Source organism: Triturus cristatus, chromosome 9 (genome assembly GCF_964204655.1).
Source record: "Triturus cristatus chromosome 9, aTriCri1.1, whole genome shotgun sequence".
Classification (NCBI taxonomy): domain Eukaryota; kingdom Metazoa; phylum Chordata; class Amphibia; order Caudata; family Salamandridae; genus Triturus; species Triturus cristatus.
The window spans coordinates 1098627425-1098644462 of record NC_140592.1 but is presented as its reverse complement, the minus strand read 5'-3'; the positions used below and the strand labels follow the sequence as shown (position 1 = coordinate 1098644462).

The following is a 17038-nucleotide window of genomic DNA, read 5'->3' as shown; positions in this document are numbered from 1 at the left end:
CTGAATAGAACAAAAGGGATGCCGGTGCTGCACTGAATTTTAGGGGAGATTTTGTCAAATGAAAAGATTAAATCAAATCCATTTTAACCATTTATTGGCTGTTTTTAATCAAAAAATATTTATGCAAATTTTTCTTATTTTTTGCACGGTAGTATTTAGAACATTTCAACAATATCAGTGAAAATAAGGACAAACATTAAGAAACATTTCAAATATTTACATAACATTACATAGACACATACATATCACACCACTAGCATACCTCAGACATTCAGACAATGGAACAACATTAGTTTGACACTTCTATATACACAATAAGTCCATAAGTGAGAAGCATTTGCAATCTTTCAACAGCATATATTTTTAGATTTGTTTGGCAGTTTTTTTAACTGAAGGCGAAGACAAGTCAACGTAGGTCAACGCGTTTCGAATCCCTTCACCGGGGATTCTCATCAGGACCAATGCTATCTGGGAGAAAAAAAGAAGAACACTAAGTTGGACCAAATGCTATCTGGGAGAAAAAAGAAGAACACTAAGTTGGACCAAATGACCCCTCAATCACAACTATTTCAAGGCCGCTGTGTTTCAATGGTGAGCCTTACCTAAAATTTGACGCAAAAAAGGGCTCTAATTGGATGGTAGAAGGACTTCAAAAACAGGATCTGAAAACATTAGAGTGAAAAAACAGTTTTTCAGAAAAAGATTTTGAAAAAAGAGAGTAGAGAAAAGCAAAAGCGCTTCTATCCCTGTGTCCGGTCACTGAACACTGTATTGTACTTACTGTCAGATGTATGTGTAGTCAACTAGACACGTCTTTGGCCTCTTATTTCAATCAGGGCAGTGTGGAAACGCTTGAGTCCGGAGTTAAGGGTCGAGGAACAATCACCGGCCGAAATCTGCATGCCAATTAAAAGTCGACTTTAGACCATTAAAGTGCGTATCTTTTTTGGCTATTATCACAAGCGCAATCGTATTCTCTACATAGTTTCTAAATGGCAAAATACCTGATAATTCGCATGAGTTGCGCGCCCTTGGAGCCGACGTGAACCGTGCACCATGACAGGTGTTTGAAACCGGTGGTTACGGCCATTTTAAACTCACAACGAGGCTGACTCGAGCGGGGCGGTTCTGGAGGGGTTTCTGGGACATGTAGTTTTGTCTCGTAAATGTCCCGTGACGGTACAAGACCCCGAATTTGTAAAACTTCTAAAAATCGGGACAAATTATGAAAACGGTGCAAGTGATGTGAACGGCGCCAAATTCGGCTGTGGTTTAGCTTTAGACAAAAATATATTGGTTTTTTCGTCAACAAAACTTTATTGCACTACAGTGGTGGATGGTTAGCTCAGCTTTGTGATGTTACAAATTCAAATGAGTGTTCCTTTTGAAATGGCCTATTCTCATGTTTGCATTATTTTAACAGCGTCTAGCCAGAGAAATTACATTCTTTTCCCAATGGGGCCCGTATTCCAAAGAAAATTGAAGGTTTCCGTCAAGGGAAGCTAAATTGGTGGACGATACGCTCAACCTTCAATTTTCTTTGGAATACGGGCCCCATTGGGAAAAGAATGTAATTTCTCTGGCTAGACGCTGTTAAAATAATGCAAACATGAGAATAGGCCATTTCAAAAGGAACACTCATTTGAATTTGTAACATCACAAAGCTGAGCTAACCATCCACCACTGTAGTGCAATAAAGTTTTGTTGACGAAAAAACCAATATATTTTTGTCTAAAGCTAAACCACAGCCGAATTTGGCGCCGTTCACATCACTTGCACCGTTTTCATAATTTGTCCCGATTTTTAGAAGTTTTACAAATTCGGGGTCTTGTACCGTCACGGGACATTTACGAGACAAAACTACATGTCCCAGAAACCCCTCCAGAACCGCCCCGCTCGAGTCAGCCTCGTTGTGAGTTTAAAATGGCCGTAACCACCGGTTTCAAACACCTGTCATGGTGCACGGTTCACGTCGGCTCCAAGGGCGCGCAACTCATGCGAATTATCAGGTATTTTGCCATTTAGAAACTATGTAGAGAATACGATTGCGCTTGTGATAATAGCCAAAAAAGATACGCACTTTAATGGTCTAAAGTCGACTTTTAATTGGCATGCAGATTTCGGCCGGTGATTGTTCCTCGACCCTTAACTCCGGACTCAAGCGTTTCCACACTGCCCTGATTGAAATAAGAGGCCAAAGACGTGTCTAGTTGACTACACATACATCTGACAGTAAGTACAATACAGTGTTCAGTGACCGGACACAGGGATAGAAGCGCTTTTGCTTTTCTCTACTCTCTTTTTTCAAAATCTTTTTCTGAAAAACTGTTTTTTCACTCTAATGTTTTCAGATCCTGTTTTTGAAGTCCTTCTACCATCCAATTAGAGCCCTTTTTTGCGTCAAATTTTAGGTAAGGCTCACCATTGAAACACAGCGGCCTTGAAATAGTTGTGATTGAGGGGTCATTTGGTCCAACTTAGTGTTCTTCTTTTTTCTCCCAGATAGCATTTGGTCCAACTTAGTGTTCTTCTTTTTTCTCCCAGATAGCATTGGTCCTGATGAGAATCCCCGGTGAAGGGATTCGAAACGCGTTGACCTACGTTGACTTGTCTTCGCCTTCAGTTAAAAAAACTGCCAAACAAATCTAAAAATATATGCTGTTGAAAGATTGCAAATGCTTCTCACTTATGGACTTATTGTGTATATAGAAGTGTCAAACTAATGTTGTTCCATTGTCTGAATGTCTGAGGTATGCTAGTGGTGTGATGATATGTATGTGTCTATGTAATGTTATGTAAATATTTGAAATGTTTCTTAATGTTTGTCCTTATTTTCACTGATATTGTTGAAATGTTCTAAATACTACCGTGCAAAAAATAAGAAAAATTTGCATAAATATTTTTTGATTAAAAACAGCCAATAAATGGATAAAATGGATTTGATTTAATCTTTTCATTTGACAAAATCTCCCCTAAAATTCAGTGCAGCACCGGCATCCCTTTTGTTCTATTCAGTACTTTTGACTTGGCCCTGCTGCCCATGAGTCAAAACCCAAGTTTGTCTTGCTAGGAAGAAAGGTAGACAAATTAATTAGATGAGGAGGAGGGTCCCCCTCCCTCCCCTCAGCCTGCACTCCCCCAGGGCGAGGCGAAGGAGGTGAACCCTTCTACTGAAATTCCACTACCTTAAGATAATGGCAAAACCTCAAATCAAAGCTAGGGTAGTGCCCCTCCCCACAGAAGTGGACACTAGAAGATGTAGACACCCTAAAGGTATGTAGGCTATTGGCTACTATCTGTCCCCCCATGCAACGCCGCTAGATTTAGTATGTAGGTTGATCCAAGAGACCTGAACCTCAGATTCCATGGACCTAAAGACGACCAGGGAAGAAGACATGTTGCTGATCCAGGAACTGAGCCTTGCTGCAGAAGAAACCTGCACCAAACCCTGCCGATGGCAAAAGGACTCAACTGTGGCCTGCCGTCCCTCCCTGAAACCTGTGCAGCTTCCAAGAAACCCAGAGACCCGCCAGTCTTCGCCAATTGCCTGGGACCTCCCTTTGGACTAGTGGTACTTGTCCCCGGCACGCTGCCGGTAAAGACCGCCACAAGGTAAAGACAGGCACGGACTGTGTTGATGGAATTGACCTAGTACAACTGCGACCAATGCTGGAAACAGCCCGGCTCCTGTGAACCTGTACCTCCTTTCTGGTGGAGTACACTGCCTGAAATCAGCAACTTGGGCACGACCCAACCGCGACAGATGGCCCTCACCGCATCTATAGCTGAATGCCACCAGTGAATAACTAATTCTGCATCCCAAGACTTCCAGCATCTCTGACCCAAATAACCCAGAACTGCCTGCTGTGTCCGAGCCATGGGACTTCCAAAACTCCGACTCCCCTGGAGTAGAACTTCCCTGAACTCTGGGCGACCTTTGTCCCCCAAAACTCCATGGCAGAGTGGTGCTTCCATCGACCACAACGGTAAATGTGTTGGCGGTAGTCTCCCATCTAATACTATGATTTGCTTCTCCCTGACCGCGACGGTATCTGTCTGACGGTAGTTACCGCTGTTTGAAACTCATAAGCATGTGTCTCTTGAACTGCATTTGCTTACAAATCGACATATAAAAGCATTTGACTGTTGAACAAAGTTCTTGGTTTCTAAAAATATAAAGATACAACTTTATTTTTTACCATTTAGTCTCTGATTTATTCTTGAGTGTGTGTTTTATTTATTGCCTCGGTGTGTGACAACAAATGCTTAACCCTACCCTTTGATAAGCCGAACTACTCGCTTACACTACCACCCACAAAAAGAGCATTAGAATTATCTGCTTTAACCTCTACATGCTAATTGGGGATCCCTGGAATCTCTGAACAGTGAACTTCCTTTTAGTACACTAAATATAGAGCCAGCCTCCTACAGTCAGAATTTTGAAAGGAATGAAGGACGTCTGATCATTTCAATTTGAGAGGGTTAGAGTTTTGTCTGTCGTGTACTTTAATTAAAAAGAAAAAAATCAGGGACAGGGTAGAGCAGTTATTGTGGGTAGCAAATATTAAATGTTGCAATAGGTTGTAGTCAAATAGGAACGATTTGGAAAAGGGATAAGTCTGCGCCTTAGTATTTTTCCCTAATGGACGATGAAACCTCCCAGATAATCTGATCAGAAGAGATGAGCGCTATAAATCAAGGGAACCATCAGTGAAACTATTTTTGCCAACAGGTGGGAAGTATAGGATGTTCAACCTCATCCGTTAAGCTATCATGCCTTATAATATCCAGTGTGAGGAGTTTTTTCAGTTAACCAGTCTGCATTTGAGCTATTTCTTGTGGATAAAGGCACCCTCCCCACGCCCACCAGTTTTTTACTGCTCTACAGAGGCAGGGGACAGTGCACCCTAGAGTTAAGATGGTGGTATAGAGTGTGAGCAGAATCCCTTTAAGTAAGAGCAATAGTATCAAGCTCCGCTTTAGATAGAGGGCAGATATGCTACAAAATATGAGTTACAAACTAAAGTGCTACTGTTCATTGACCAGGTTTGACAGGTGTGATGTCATGAATAGGAGATGGTTGGTGTGATGTGTAACTAAGTTGAGAGAAAGTGGTTATTTGGGGATGCTTGTGCAGATTGGTCTTTGGTGGTGTTTAGGATGGCTAGATCTGGAGATTATGGTTATAGGATGTATTGTGATTGTGGAGTATTAGGGTATGCTGGTGGAATATTTTGAAGCATGGGTTTGGTGTAAGTATTGGGTTCTTCAGGAATAGGTGTGTTTGAGGAAAGTAAAAGGAGGTAGGGTGCAAGAATAGACCCTGGGAATAGAGTACTTAGGGGAGAAGAACATGGAGAGTATCATTTGCAAAAACCAAAGGAAATGATGGACGGAGTGTTGAACATTGCAAGCACTCACCCCCAGTCAACTGATCTGGGTTTAATCCATCACCGTTCTTTAGCCCACTCTGCCACCCCAGTTCAGACATGGCCATATGCAAATCATTTGCAGTCTTTGTATCCCCTCATGCAGATAAATCAAGCATCAATTTGAGACAAAGTCCTTTAGTTTGGGGAGTGGATAGCAGATGTACGCTGAGGTCAGTAGTGATTGTAATAAAGAATGAGGCATGTATTCACATATGAATTATGCCTATGGGTGTCGAGACCTTTGAGTGGTGGTGAGTCAGGGTTCATCATCTTGTTCAGGGATGACAGTCCTCGACTGTTCACATAGGGGGTTTTCTTGTTTTTTAAGCACACTGTAAAATGAGGGGTGGGAGGAAGGGGATGCTGAATGTGGAGACTTGATGGATTGCTGGAGGGAGTAAGGAGAACCATGCCACATTTGGGCTGTCAGCAGAGAGGCAACCCAAGCTGCCACAGTTGCCACCACCCTTGAGGCTGCGCCCCTGCGAGTGGAGCCTGGGACTATGTCCAGAACAGTGCACCAAGTCCCTGGTGACTTATTCTGCCACTGGATATCAGTGTTTCAGCAGCAGTTTACTTTCCAACTAAGACACTGTGGCAGACAAAGCAAAAATCAAAAGAGGATTTTTTGCACCCTAATGTTGCTCATAAGAATGAGCCTAAAGAGACAGACCGTTTTGGACACTTCACAGAAGGTGGAGCTGACAACAGAAAAATGGCTTTGATGCCATTAACGCCAGTCATAACTACTTTGCTGATAAAATGGCACATATTACGATGGCGGTAATGCTGTGGAGTAAAACAGGAGAATCACTTAAGAAGAATGCACACTGTCAAGACGCAAGTGACACATTCCAAGATGGAAGCTCTGTGTGGTAAATTCCATTCTGACGTTGAATAAAAGGAAACAGGCCCTTTATAACCCTTGCAGTGGGTTCCCACCTTTGAGTCCTGGGGTTCCGACAGCTCTACCAGCAGAATCAGTGGCCAGAGAATTCGAGAGGGTTAGGGTGGATCGGTTGGGAATGCAATATGAAGGGGATAGCCAGCTGGTAACTATCTTTCAGGTATTCCCAGACAACATTGAGAAACAGAGGGCAGGTGCGCCTCACAGCGAGGTAGTAATGGTGGCTTTGAATGGCTGCACCGACGGTAAAAATAGTGTTTAGCAATCCTGCTGAAGTCTGCGCTGGCACAGTTGTTTGGACTTTTCAGACTTACACCTTCAAACGCTACTCGGGAAGAGAAAACTAACAGCTGTAGTCTAGCAGTCGTGCTTTTCCCAGCGAGACACATGGGGGAACACTAGGGAAGCAACTGGTCTTCTCACAAGTGGAGTCTACCATGGCCTTTCCTAGAAAGTGAGTGAATATCTGTATTGGGGTTAGACACTTGAAACTCTGCAGTGTTAAGAATGCTGGTTTTCAGAATTGGAAGCACAGGGATACTTACTAATGAACGGTATTTGAGTGGGGGTTTGGGTGTAACATTTTGCTTTTAAATTGTATTGTTTTTTTGCCGCTCTACGCTCTCCTCTTCGACCAATTGTAGCATTTTAGTTCAGTGAGCTCCAACAACAGTTTAGCAATATGTGAAGGTTGTTTGTAAAATTATTACGGAGTTACGTTTGCTGTTCCAATGCTTTTTTATTGAATGTTTGTAACATAGATATATTGCCATTTTGAAGTAAACATCACAAACAGTATAAACTCTTCGCCAAGCAACACCCTTTACCCTTACAACAACTCCTTTGCCATATAAGTCGCCCCCAGGCATGGATTGACGCTGCCAGACATGGGGCATATGGCAGGGTGGGGGACAGTTTCGCTGCTGTCAGGGTCTGTTTTCTTCCTGGTAGGTCGGACCGGTTACGGTTCCTGCCTGAAGAACTTCAGCGCTTGAAAAATAAACACTGTACAACAAATGGTTTTAAAGTGTGCCCTGTGAAAACAATCTCTCTTCAAAACCATTTGTTTTTGCATTTAGGTGGTTCCTGCCTCCTGCAGGGTCATCACAAGCAGCACTGACCTTCAAGGCTATAGGCAAAGGAGGGGTGAGTGGCCTGCTGCAGCTTGGCTCAGAGTCGAGTACATAAACGAAAAAGAATCTTCAAAACAATGTCTCTTTATAATGAGGCAGTTTCACTGCATTTCCGTTTAGTATATTAAATTAAGCCATTGCATTTAGTGGCAATTATTAGAAGTGATAGATTATAATTATGAACTTGGAAACATCCATACCCTCAACACCACTGCCCTAACGACAAAGCTATTAGTGAAACAAGAGGAAAGTCAAAAGTCTTTTTACCCCCCTTAGACGTGGCCTTGGGTGTTGCTAAAGATGGAGTAAAGTAACATAGTATTTTGCTTTTGTGCAGCGCACACCCGAACTGATGTATTTCAAGATGCTCTGATGTGATGAAGGAAAAGGAGGCACTGGGGAAAAAATAACTGCCTAGGGTAATACAATGTGGTCAAGGGGAAGCTGGGATGGATGAATGTTTCCTGGTCTCAGGTTGTGCAATTCAACCACTACATAGTTATCTCCTTCTCTATCCCATTTTAGGTCAAAGCTGAATGATTTGAGTTTAGTTCTTTGAGGCACTAAATTGGTAGGGGTAGTGTTTGGGAGGGAATTTTTTAATGCAGTAGGCCAAATGAACACTAAATCCCCCACAGTTGCTCAGTGCATTGCGACCATTTGCTCCACGTAGCTAAGTCTTTATCCATAGTCATCCATTCTTGAATTCTAATCCATCCACTCCTCACCATCCAACTATTCATTCATCAAGCCATTCAGGCTGTCTCCAATCACTCACTGGACAAGATTCTATAGTGAAATTGTGTGGTAAACGCACCATATCTGTAATTTTTTCTTTGAAAAAAAAATTCTTGGAAGGGGGGGGGGATTTGCCCCAAACATCCCTTGTAGTGGTCAGGCTCACCCACTACATGCAGGATGGGGGCCGGTCTGACAACATTTGACAACGCTGCTTTTGGGTCCTACTCTGGCATTGCCACTCCCTCCAGTGAGAAAACTTAAAATACAAGAGATTGCCTGATATTCTCCCGCAGATGTTCATAGGGTATTTCATTAGAGATATAGCTCTGTGCTGGTTGTTCTACGCCTGAACTTATAACCAGAATATCCAGAAACCAAAGGCACTGAGGGTGGGTGGGGTGTCCCTACTGGTCAGAACGTACAGGCAGAGAGAATTTCTTGTCTCTGTCTCCATGAATAATTGATTCAGAGATACAGTGAAAAATACTTACAATTTCTATTTGAGAAGTAATTTGAGGCCTCCATATTGAGATGCAGAGAAGGTATGGGCATGTACTTTGTTATGTCTTTAAGGCATCTTTTGTGGACAATCTTTACTTGAGGTCATGATAGAGCCCTTCGGTGCGAGGGTTCTACTCTTGCCAGTTGCCTCTGTGCTGGCAAGAGGGGAGTCAATTAAAGGCAGGTTATCAATAAACTTCGTCTTTGAGCACTTGGACTACGTTGGAGTTATCACTACATATTTCTGCATCTCTACTTAAAAAAGCGTGGCAAAATGCATTACGTAGGATTCCAGAAAAAGTTGTACCAGTCAAGATACTGTAAGGGCTGTTTTCTCTTCTTTTTAGCTACTGTATTCCTCCTGGGTATTTTGCCTGAAGAATCTAACCTCAACCTAGAAGCTAGGTTTCCTCCACTTTTAAAATGTGCTTTTGGTAAATAAAGCGTACCATGGGGATTCATGGGATCTCCAGCACCCAAGGATCAGTCCTAGAAACCCCTGGTATGGATGAAATGGTACCAAGCCACTGGAAGTAGATAGGTTCAACCTCTGATGTGGAGGATTTGTGTAAGAACATGGATTCTCTCTGTAGCATGTCTCCATAAGCCCGATTAACCCCAGTATGGTTAGAGCCTGTTCAGTGGGGTTCTAAGGCAGGAGACGCCCTCAGTGACACAGTTCAGACCAGGTCAGGTATTAACAGCTCACCCAGCAGGAAAAGAAACCAAGTTTGGGAGACTCGGTTCTTGCTCTGACAGAGGTATCAAACTTCATCAATAGGTATACAAAGTACCGGAATAGGATGTGGACTTTGTGCTGGGTTTTTCCTTCAACCAGCTTAACAATGAAGATATGACCTGCAGCAGGCCAAAGACATAGGGGAAATTCACAATCGGCCAAAAGTAGCGAATAAAGATAGAGTGTGACCATTCCAGAAAAAGACCTTCACAAGTTAAAAGTTATCCTGGGGACAGTGGTACGCGCTAGGGGCTGTGTTCAGGAGCCATGAGAGAGTTTAGTATTGACAGTGCGGGTAAAGGGTCTGTGTGACCGGTGCAGAGGTAATGGATAGGGTAACAGGAGCTAGGCCACCAGACCTATATACTGACACAGTTCAAGTCACTTTCCTGGAGCTTGATCACCAATGCCATACACTTGCACGTCAGACTACAGCATAAACCCAGTGATCTTGCAGAGTAGTACATAACGCAGAGTAAAATGTTTAAAAAAGTCTTTATGCAGATTCATATCTAATCAACCAATGTAGGCCAGTGAACAATCAATGTTCCATGTGTCATGAGTGCCACATACAACAAACAATGGCTGAGGAAAGGCTGGCTCCTCTCTCGTGTATTATATTTGAGGGCATTAGCTCGGCAAGATAGCTAAAGCGATTTCGAAGTTCTCATTTTATGACTTTAGTAAGAACTGATGATTTTCATAACATAAATGGTTTTAGAGGGTACAGTTATTTAACGTTTTGTAACTGGATAGTGACAAAATAATGTGCAAATCTGCATGAATTTATTTTTAAATATTTGAATTCTGTATTGCTGCTGGACACATGACGGGAACAAAAAATGGAAATAGAAGGCTGGTTAACCTTCCTTCAGTTTTCCTGGTATGTATCTACCGGTTTCAGGTGGATAAAAGGGATTCTAATGTTTCACATATTTACTCAATCCCATCAGTCAGAAACCCAAACTGTAATATACTGATGAAAATCAAGATATGCGCTAATGAGAAGCAAGAATCATTCTTAAGTTAATTTGGATGTATTAACCTAGTGAGAGGCCCTCTCAAGCCAGACCTAAAAACTATACCATTGATTGCTTGAAGCATCTAAAGGCTCAAATAATCGGATGCATGTGTTATAGCCAACACCTACGAAAACTATTGGTTCATAACCATAGGTCGCTAAGAGTTGAAGTGAGCCAGGCGGCTCTCAAGCTACCTGCAAGTAGCTCTCCTGTGTGCAGCTATGCCTACTAAATTAGAAGCTTTTGCTTCATTGAACCTGTGTTTGTGTACCAAAATTGAGAGTGTGTATTCGAAACTAATGCGTGTATTTTCAGAACTTGTAAGCTGATGTTTGGAGAAAAATGGCTGAATTTCTAAAATATATTTAAAACTGATATATAAGTGATAGATAATGTGGTAGGGGGTGGGATTATGGCTGTTATCTATTACCCATTTAAACAAATTTAAAATTGAAGAAAAAAAATTACATTACTGCTTGCAACTCTGCCTGATACACTACAGTGATCACTGCTGGTAAACTTGCATATGGTGGTCACTAATGTAAACTTGTCTAATGTGGTCTCTCTTACAATATTAATAATAGTAGCTCGGCATGATTTTCATTGATCAAAAATAGCTCTCATAACAGAAAAGGTTGGAGACCCTGTATAATCTGTTTTTTTTATGCACAGGCTTAGCAACTTGAATAACTGATACAGTCCTATAAAACTATACACTCGGCTGTCGTGTATATTCTTAAACCCTGCGTTTCGGTGTAAGATGTCTACAGCATGGGGGTAATTAAAGGTGCGACAGAAACCCAATTAGGCTGCACAAGCTATGGGACAGACAACCTAAAACTAATGTATTATACATTTATATCTTTTTCAAATAAATACCTTTGAAGATAGATAATGTATTCCAGTGGAATTTGGTGTGCTTTTAAAAACTGAAAACCTTACTTCTGAAAATCTTGCTCAGCATTTTTAAAAAGCAACAGACATTTACAGCAAAAAAGTCGAATTACGGCTACTGAACTGGGCTTCGATGGCTCATAAATTCCGTCTTGTTTAGTTAGGCATGTAAATTGAGAGAAGCTTTTAGCAGATTTAAGATTATGTATGCAATTTTAATGAAACAAATGTAAAAGCAGTCCATCGTCTGCAAATCGGATACTCACCTCTTCATAGTAAATGCAGTCTGCAATGAGTATGTAGTCAGGTGTGGGACAAAAGTCCGACACATCCTCACCCCTAGAAATAAAAAAGTATAAAATGTAAAAAAAAAAAACACAAATCACACACATACGCGTAACTGCCGTTCTGAAAATAATTAACATAGTATGCAAACCTATATAGCTGTATGGTTTAACAACTCAAATGCATGGCTTTTCTGGCATGTGTCTAAAGTGGTGTAATACAAACATGTACCGAATCATTAAGGGCTGGTTTGTGTTTTTTAAACAAACTGTGCTACGTATGAATGTCCCTGGTGTCAAGCTAACAAAATTCAGAGCGCACACTACGATCACTCATCTGTAAGTAAAGCGACAATTTTGTTTGGCACACCCAACCATCCACATAACAGATATATCCAGACCAAGCAGAACCAGTTTCCAGTTGCAGTTTGTTCCAAAGCGTTTACCTGTGGTTTAAGGTAAGGAGCAAATGGACAGCTGGCATCGCATTTGGATGTTTGCTGCAAGTATCTTACTGCAAGGAGATAAATAATATGCAATAAAGTTGCCGCATGGTAATGCCAGGGTCACAACTGATTTGCATATGGCTGGGTCCAAACTGAAGTGGCACGGTGAGCAAAAGAACGATGCATTTGACTGCGATTTAAAAATTTGTATTGAATCATTGTGTGTGTTCTAATGGGGGAATATTTTTAAAAATTACTATTTTAATGGTTTACTTCTGTGGGACTTCTGCATTCTTTTCTGGCACTCTCCCGCTTTTCTCCTCATTTCGGGAGGGGGGGGATTGTGGGCGTCTTTTGCTCCTTCCCCGGTCCACCACGGCTCGCCGATTGTGTGGAGGGAGGGGAGTGTTTCACTCTTCCTTCTCTACTCCATTTCCTGTCCCTGATCGACGGGCAGCGCTCTAGTTGTTCCTGATCGGCCCAGCTATTTAATCAGCATGCCGGGCTGGGCGCGCAGCGGACGTGCACAGTGGGTGTGCCGAAGGCACGCAAAAGGCAAGCTCGTCTGCGCCAAGTTTGAGCCTTGTGCCAGAGACGCTGGACTTCTTATTGTAGATCCTGGAAAGCCCCTTGTTTACACGAGAGGACAGCTCTTGGGGCTTTAAGGACAAAAGGATGTGCACTGCAGGTCGATGGATGGTGAACACTGGACTAACTGTCAGGTATATGAGTGTGTTAACTGTAAGACAGTCATTTTGTTGGGGGTAGCTAAGAAATCCCAAGGGGATACGTGTCCGCCCTACCGCTTACCCACGAAACAGTCCTTTTCGGGGTATCTCCTGAACGCCAAGTCTCCGATTAAACATAGGGTAGAATTTAATGATTTTGTCTCCCTTCGTAGGCCTGACAGGGTATTTATTACTGAAACCTGGGCTAGAGATTGCTCAGGGCCTGACCTGGCAGAGGCCATCCCCGCAGGGTATGCTCTTACCAGACTTCATAGGGAAGGAAGGATGGGGGAGGGGGGAGGGGGGGGAGGGGGGGAGGGGGGGGGGGGGGGGGTTTGGGAGTACTTTATAAAGACACCTTCTCCTGCTTCACTGAGCCCCTCACCACTCCCTCATATCCCTATCAGGCCCTATATTTCTCCCTGAAGATCCTACCCACTGTTACATTTGTGGGAGTAGTCACCTACCGGCCTCCCGGACCAAGAGGAATGTTTAATCAGGATTTTAGTAATTAGATTGAGCCTTACCTGGCTAGATCCAATGTCACTCTTTTGGGTGACTTAAATTTCCATTTGGAGAAAACGCTGTGCTCTGAAACACAGGTTTTCCTGGAATCTATGGATTCCTTTGGCCTCCCTCAGTTGGTGAGGAGCCCTTCTTATACGGCAGGACACATTTTGGATGGGATCTTCTCTAACGATCCTAGGATAGAGGTGAATGATCCCATCCCACTCTCTTGGTCTGATCATTACGCCATTCCATTTTTTATGCGAATTGCAGAATCTCACCCAGATCCCCATTTTAAGAACAGGGTGGAGATGAAGAGAAACCTTAGCTGCATAAATAAGGAGGATCTTCTAATTAAGGTTAGCAATTATTACTGGCTTCCCCACCCGGATGTTAACTCAATTTATGATGATTTTTCCAACTGGCTCTTTGCTGCTCTGGACTCTCTTGCCCCTCTTAAGAAGCATTATGTGGCCAGAAAACGCCCTTCGGCGCCTTGGTTCACCGAAAGGTTGAGGAAACTTAGGCAGGTATGCCGACAGCAGGAAAGAATATGGCGCCGTGAGCTTAGCTCAGCCGAAAGGGACCTGCATAAACGTAGATTGAAGGAATATAGGCTAGCTATTAATGAGGAAAAGGTTATCTATTATTCTAAGATGAAGGAATCCATCATATCCCAGAGGGAAATCTTCACTGTGATTAACTCCCTCCTAGCCCCTTCGGCCTCTGCAAACACTGAGGTCTCCCAGGAGCTATGTGATAAAATGGCTTGCTTTTTTTATGACAAAATCAAGGACAGATATTCCTCCCTGGAGATATCCAATGTTGGAGGGTCAAAGATTGATCTTCCCTTCTCTGGTGGCTCCTCCAAAGGACTGCCGCTTGAGCACATTTCTCCCTGTACTTCAAGAAGACACGGAGCGGTTAAGGGGAATTAGTTCTGGTTCCCCTATGGAGCCCTGTCCCCTGAAGATCCTGAAACTAGGAATAGAGGCCATTGTGCCTCCTTTGACCGGAGTCCTTAATGCCGTTATTACTTCTCGCCAGTATCCCACTGCCTGGAAAACGGCAGTGGTTAAACCTCTCTTAAAGAAGCCTTCTCTGGATCCGGCAGAACTAAGAACTACCGGCCTATTTCCCTGTTGCCCGTCCCAGCTAAAATCTTGGAGAAACACCTGAACCTCCATCTTAGCACCCATCTGGAGGTTCATCATTTGCTCGATGGCTCGCAACATGGGTTCAGAAGTGAGCACAGTATTGAGACGGTGTTAACCGTTGTTTTTAACAACATTCGACAACAGGTCAATGCAGTTCACACCCCCTTACTGATCCTTCTGGACCCAACGGCAGACTTCAATACCATCTCTCCCCTTAAATTGGCTGGGAGGCTCCGGGAAATAGGGATTGCGGGCGCTGCCCTTAACTTGCTTACATCTTTCCTTACGGAACAAGCTCAAAGAGTTAAGATGGGTCAATTCCTTTCTGCTCCTAAACGACTGTTCTGCGGAGTTCCCCAGGGATCCTCATTGAGTCCTACTCTTTTTAACCTTTATGTAGCACCGCTTGCCTGGGTTGTAAGATCTTTTGGCCTAGAAGTGTTATCCTATGCTGATGACACTCAATTCATGATTACCATCACTGAGAGTGTTGGAAGCATCAGCAGCTAATTTTAACAGCTGCATGCAGGCAGTAGCTGCATGGATGGTAGAGAACTATCTAAGACTCAATGGGGATAAAACTGAGATTTTAATTTTCTGAGACAATCAGGAGATTTGGTCAAGGACCTGGTGGCCAGATACGCTTGGATCCTGGCCTCGGTGCCAAAAATCTAGGCATCATAGTGGATACCTCCCTCTCCTTGGGCCCCCAAATAAAAACAACAGTCTCCACTTGCTTCAGAATGATAAGAACCCTCAGAAAGATGTATCAATTTCTCTCCCTCTCACTGCGGAAACAGGCAGTGGTGGCCCTGGTGTTGTCCAGATTGGACTACTGTAATGCCCTTTATGTAGGGATAAATAAGGGTCTCCTACACCGACTCCAACTTGTGCAGAATGCTGCTGCAAGGCTGGTGATGGGCCTTCCTAAATTCCACTCTGCTGCAGCAAACATCAGGAGCCTTCATTGGCTTCCTCTGGGTTGGAGAATTGCGTTTAAAGCCCTGTGTTTGGTGCACAAGACCTTTTATAACACGGGATCCGAAGGAATTAAAAAACTGTTTCGGAGCTATGTCCCAGGCAAGCAGTTAAGATCTTCCAGCAATAATTTGGTGACTGTGCCTAGATTCAGGAAGTCTAGATTGGGGGGGGGAATGGTCCTTCTCGCTGGCTGCGGACACTTTGTGGAACTCCCTTCCTCTCTCAATTTAGATTCTGGAAACGCATTCCTCATTCCGGATGCCTTGAAGACCTGGCTCTTTACCAATACGCATCTGTAAGCCTTCTATCTATGGACACCCCTGATCATGATCTCTATCCGCAGCGCCTTGATGTCCATGGGCTAAGTTCGCACTTTATAAGACTTGTATTCATTCATTCATTTAATCCATATCTGTGACTAGGGGGTGAGTGTTTGAAAAGTTTCAGAACTCCATCCATCATCTTTTTGTGGTGCTACGTACCTAAAGGCCACCATTTGCTTCTGTCCAACATCAAGGGACATTGCTGAAGTGTAATTCATGGCTGCTAAGACAATTGTTTTCTTTTTAAAAGTAGAGCAAATACATTTTGCAATGTTACATTTATTTATATAACATTTAGGTGAGGTTATTCACCAAGAGTGGCTTTGATAACCTTAATGCAAAGTTCCTGCCCCACTAACAACTCACGTGACACTTTCTGCATATTTATGTAAGCCCAGACACAGATTAAAATTAGTGGCGTTAAAGGAGGCATAGCACATTTCCTGACCCACGCACTCCCACCTCATGAATCCTTCTCCCAACCACCCAGTTCATGCCAAACTCCAGTTCCAAACACGGAAATCTGCCAAGGGCTGGGTCAGATATAGTGATTGAGTGTGGCAATCCAGCTAGCTCAACCGGAGACCAGATGACAGGGCTCAGGCGGCAGCAACGGCATGGGAACTGCTTGTGCAGGCCTTGAGGGACAACCTGACTAGTGGAGAGGAGGCGGAGAACCCTGATGACGCAGCGGATAGAGTCGTGGCATGAGCTCCCCTACCAAGCACACGCGAGTAGAGATCACTGGATTTTTCCCGCTACTCACCACACACAAACTACTCCTGCTAGGCGCAAAGAGGGGGGGGCACTAGGGAGGGGAGGGCGGAGGGTGGGATAGTGGGGTTAAGGCTTTATAGAAGTAGACAGTAAGCTTAGTACGAACCTAGGGGAACAAGGGGCCAACGATCAAAAGCGGGCAGCGGGTTTCCCCACAGGGAGTTCGTCCTTATCAGTGCTACCTCAATGTACCTTACGAATGAGTGTTGCCGCCCAGCCTCCGGGATGTGGGCAGTACGGCTGTGTATGAGGCACAAATTAATGCTTATGGGAGGGGACGGAGAACCCGCGCTGCTGATATGCGCCCTGGTTGCTGTACTTTATACTTGGTCCTGCAATAAAAACGGTTTGACAAAGTGATTGAGTGTGGCAACACAGGGAGACTTTCAAATAAGAGTATCAGTTCTCCCTAATAGAAACAATTTGACTTACTCTTGCCCTCTATTTTATTTTCTTGCCAATAGAT

At 43.5% G+C, this 17038-nt stretch overlaps 1 protein-coding gene across 2 annotated transcripts in view; it reads right to left on the bottom strand.

Moving 5' to 3' along the window:
* VCPKMT (valosin containing protein lysine methyltransferase) overlaps positions 1-17038 on the bottom strand; it is a 111917-nt gene that overhangs the window by 66108 nt on the left and 28771 nt on the right. For both annotated transcript variants that reach the window (XR_014968900.1, XM_085627001.1), the window contains exon 3: positions 11636-11708. Coding sequence is in view for 1 of the 2 variants with exons in the window: in XM_085627001.1 (XP_085483127.1) it covers positions 11636-11708 (73 nt within the window). In the remaining variant the exon portion in view is untranslated. The remainder of the gene's footprint in view (positions 1-11635; positions 11709-17038) is intronic.